Source organism: Ruditapes philippinarum, unplaced genomic scaffold (assembly GCF_026571515.1).
Source record: "Ruditapes philippinarum isolate M1 unplaced genomic scaffold, ASM2657151v2 ctg1592_1_1_1_1, whole genome shotgun sequence".
In the NCBI taxonomy this organism is placed as follows: domain Eukaryota; kingdom Metazoa; phylum Mollusca; class Bivalvia; order Venerida; family Veneridae; genus Ruditapes; species Ruditapes philippinarum.
This window is the reverse complement of record NW_026852885.1, coordinates 317,983-322,681: the sequence shown is the minus strand read 5'-3', so window position 1 is coordinate 322,681 and position 4,699 is coordinate 317,983. Positions and strand designations below refer to the sequence as shown.

At 32.9% G+C, this 4,699-nt stretch overlaps 1 protein-coding gene across 1 annotated transcript; it reads right to left on the bottom strand.

Moving 5' to 3' along the window:
* Positions 1-3,597: 3,597 nt before the first annotated feature.
* On the bottom strand, positions 3,598-4,092 carry LOC132727435 (histone-lysine N-methyltransferase SETMAR-like). The gene has a single exon (XM_060712955.1). It carries the CDS (start codon positions 4,090-4,092, stop codon positions 3,598-3,600), a length of 495 nt encoding a protein of 164 aa, XP_060568938.1.
* Between the last annotated feature and the right edge of the window lie 607 nt (positions 4,093-4,699).

The following is a 4,699-nucleotide window of genomic DNA, read 5'->3' as shown; positions in this document are numbered from 1 at the left end:
CGCCAAGATACACTTTCTAGCTTACCGGATAAGCCTTATCCATCCCTAAATCAACCATGTATTTTATATATATTCAGCCAATTAACACGTTCACCATCAACATCGATTTTCATTGAGCCAAAGTTTTGTTCTTTGTACAACTTGTAATCTAGTATGTCATTGTATTTTATTAGAACGACAATATATGGTTGCTTCCGGCGTTGGTATGATATAACTGTTTCCCACTGCGATGGAACATGAACTATTGTAAGGCTTTTTGCATGCTTGATAGATGCATGTATGGAATTTGCATTCCATTAATGAATGGCCAATTTCAAGAAATGTGTGGTTTTACCATTGATGTGAGGTATATCTTGGACACAGTGAACTAAGCAACTTGCAACAAACTGATTGCAATTCTGTCCTCCACATGCATTACTATATAATGTCACTTCTTCAATACCAGATGTCTTACTTGCAACAGAGGTTACATACAAGTACACAAAAGTTCCTACTTTGCACGAGCCTGGTTTCCCCATGTGTCTCATCCGACAGATAACAAGTCCCGTTACCATTTCCCAGTTCATAGAATGACAAATTGCAACAACACAGTTTTCTTTTGTAACGAAGATCACCAATTAAACTGAGTGGTGTTTTCAAAATAGCCTGGATATCAAATGCCGACACAGAAAACTTTGGATCTTTCTTTGTGCGTTTTTTATCGGCTGATTTTTCCATTCTAGCACTGTTTTTTTTCTTTTTGGTCACTTGGTGTACTTGATATTTTGCTTTTGTTGCCTCATCTAGTCTATCTTCTATTCTCAAAGTGTCATACATATTGCAGAGTGGATATTGATCTTTCTTAGGACGGAAGAAAAAAAGTTATATTCTGTACTAAAAATGATTCTGTACACAGCCTCTGAAACACACTTTCTATTTTGTCCTTTGCATTTTTCTACATACAGTGAGTATATTCGTTTTATATTTAAATATTGCGTTAGCTACTTCCTGTTGGGGTCTTCGTGTGTAGTGTGATTCAACAGTCGGAAAGCTTTCGTTGTGTTTCTTTACAAATGATCTGTGATATTCCGTGGTTTTATTTCCAGGCACAGCTTTCCCTCTCTTGTCATTTCCATCATAAATTATAACCCTGCCACTTTGTGCTTAACTGCGTTTGCAACTTTTTTGGAACCGACATCGATAGTTAGTAGTAAAAAATTCTGGAAACAAAGTGATCCCTTGGAAGCATTAATCACAACAAAATTACATAAAAATTGCAGAGTCGGTTTGATTGAGTCTGTACATGAGACATAATGAATAAGTGCAACATCCCTCACGCCCTCTTTTCTACCTGTGTGAAAAACGAATTCGAAATAGTTCTTTGTTTTGTTCTCTGTTTAGATACATTCTCTGGTTCTTTATTGGCAACATGGAAACAAATGAATTGCCTCTGACTTATGTAATTACCCATTGACCAGTATGTACTGAATATTTTCTGTCTTTCATATTCGGTTATGTTCTCGCTGCATTTAATTCTAAAAGATAAATTTCGTGGGAAAAGAGATAACAGATAGTGCCTGTGAACTGTATGAATGCAGCATTCTGTCAGGGGAAAAAGGTGATAAAATCAGTTATAACCTTTTTCCACTACAGATTCTTCACAACATGTGGAACAACAAGTAAACAACAGGTAATAAGTACACTTAGAACCTTTTACCCCTAAATAATTTGTAGAAAAGAAGTTATTACAAAATACTTTTTAATTTTTTGCCCTTATAAGGATTGAATATTTATATAATATTTTCGTCAGACATAAAGGACAATAAGTACATTATAAAAAACATAAAAAGTCAATTTCGGCAAAAGTGGCAGTTATAACCTTTTACCTTTGAACCCTCGATATATTTGTATGTTTTTGTTTTCCCCCTTTGCTGTGTACTTACATGAAGTTTGGGTTTGGCACTGCATCAGTAAACGCCTATTGAAACCAATTCCTTTGAGTGTCAATGAAGTCCGTGTGGAAATTCTTAAAAAGTTGCTTACTGTTACTATATAATTACATTTTGTCGCTATAAGATGTCATTAAACGTTTAAAGTTTAAAACATGTGTTAATGCCAGTATATTATTTAGAGTAAACTATATCAATTCAGTGACTAAATATACATCTATAATTGTTTTATTTTGAAAGATAGTGATCTTGTCATAACCAACAGAAAAACTCTTAATGCCTATCTAAGTGCATATTATCAGTAAGCCGGTAAAATCAAATTTAGATGTCATTTTGTCATAATTATGTCAAATTTTATATTTTACTATGAAATAACTAATCCATAATCCAGGTGACCTACGTAAATTTCCCTAAACGTCGTTCAGAATGTATAGTTATGTTAAGAAAGCGGCCGGTCTTTTTATGACATAGAAAGTTGTTTATTGTATCATAAAACATTTGCTTTTTTAATTATTGGCAAAATACCAAGATTATGATATTTATTCATTTTAAATGAATTATTAATTCATTCAACTCAACAAAACAGGGAAAATGAGCATAATGTTACTTAAAGTGCATTATCTTGAAAGTTGATATGAGGAAGTTTTTGCTGCAGCAAAACACAAGAGATAGGGAAAAAACAGACAACTATATACAAATAAATTATATACGATTATATTTAACAATCATGGAATTTGTAACCTATTAAGAGATTATTGCCACATATACACAATGAAAACACAGGAAATGCGACAATATCATATTACTTGTATTCTTTAAAGTACTTTGTACATTGCCATCCATTAATCAAACATTTGAACGAACATATTCTTGCTTATTGATAATGTCAAATGCTAACATTTTTCTTTACCATTAAGAATATAGTTTTATTTAGATTTTGTTGGCAGGAAGACAAATTGTAAGATATCTCTTTAGCAAATTCATATTACGACATTTTATATATTTTGTAAACCATGATCAATGAAGTAAACCGACAATCAGACGTATCATTGTTCATTTTCTGGAAAAAGTGTCTGCAAGAATCGTTGGTAGATTATAGTATATCAAGCTATATTTTTTCCTGCTTTTTTAATTTAAAAAAGAATCAAATTGAATTGATATACCATGTTTTCATAGTTATACCTGAAACGGCTACAAGACTAACAATTATAATAAATGTTATTGATAAAATACATTCATAAACTAATAGGAAGAGATAAAACTTACTTCTTACCTAGCAAAACGTTTAATTTAAATTAAATGTATGTTCAGGTATAGGTAGCACAAGTTTTAGGATTTGTTTGATTTATTTTGGGTTTGTTTTTGTGTTGTCTTTGTTTGTTTGTTTGTTTTTCAATATTGTTTTTAAGCTTTATAAATGACAAGCTTACCCCCTAAATTGAAAGGATATTCACTGTTGCTTTTAATTACAATTCATCTTCTAATCATCAACGCTATTTTTCTTTCTTAATTTTAGCAATTCTTTTTTTCCAATAATTCAAATACGCGTTTAGATATATATTTGTAATTTTTGCCGTGATATTATGATTTACAAACAGTTACGAGGAGTATTCAATAATTAGTGTCGGGGCTATAGTAAAATGAAAAGTTTTTGAAGCAACTACCATTTTTATTTTTTTAAACCTTGAAAGTAATCTCCTTTGAACAAAATACAGAGTTTCAAACGTTTGATCCAATTTTGAAATGCTTTTTTATAGTCTTCTTGAGGTATACCCCTACACAACTGATGTAATGCTGAACCAATTCCATTTCTGGTGCTGTAACGGCGACCCTGAAGGTGTTTCTTTAATCTTGGAAACAGGAAGAAATCGCAGGGTGCCAAATCTGGCGAGTATGGTGGGTGATTAAGCACAGTTACACGTTTGCTCTCCAAGAATTTCTTTACAATGTATGCCTTGTGTGGAGTAGCGTTGTCCTGGAGTAGAAACAGACCTATCATACCAGTATTTGGACGACGTTTGCGATAATATTTGTCAACTTTGTTTAACACTATTCGTTTGTAAAACTTTGCAGTAACGGTACGACCTTTTGGAATAGGAACTTGTGTCACTACACCATGTATACCAAAGAACATGGCATACATAACCTTCTTTGTGCTAGTCATTCTTTTAGCTATACAGGGCCTACGGGTATGTTTGTTGGCCCATATCTTATTATTTACCTTCCGTGTGGGCTCAAAAAAGTGAAACAAGCTTTCGTCTCCAGTTACAATGTTAGAAAATTTACAATCGTTATATTTGCAAACATCTTCAATAATGTCTTGGCACATTTTACCCGCTCTTGCTTTTGCTTTTCAGTCAATAAATGTGGTATCCATCTGGCTGCAATCTTCTTAACTTTGAGGTGCTTGTTTAGAATCGTAAATGTACTTCCCGTTGAAATGCCAGTATACTTAGCTATTTCAGAAATTGTATATCGAGCTTCTTTGTTTATGAGTTCTTGCACTTTTTTAATGTTGTTTTTGGTGACCACTGTGTGTTTTCTTCCCCTACCACTAGCATCGTTTAGTGACTCCGTTCCACTTTTAAACTTAACAATCCTTCTTTGAACTGTCCTTTCACTAGCCACAGATGCCAATAAATACGACAAAGTTCTTTATAAATGGCTGCACCACTTAACCGAAATGTCATACGCGCTTTGATGTAAGCTTGAATTTCAACATTATTTACTGAATCTTTTCCAACCATTTTTATACGCAGTTGATCGAATAT

Coding starts and splice junctions, on each gene's coding strand:
- LOC132727435 (XM_060712955.1), bottom strand. CDS start 4,092: ATGACTAGCACAAAGAAGGTTATGTATGCCATGTTCTTTGGTATACAT.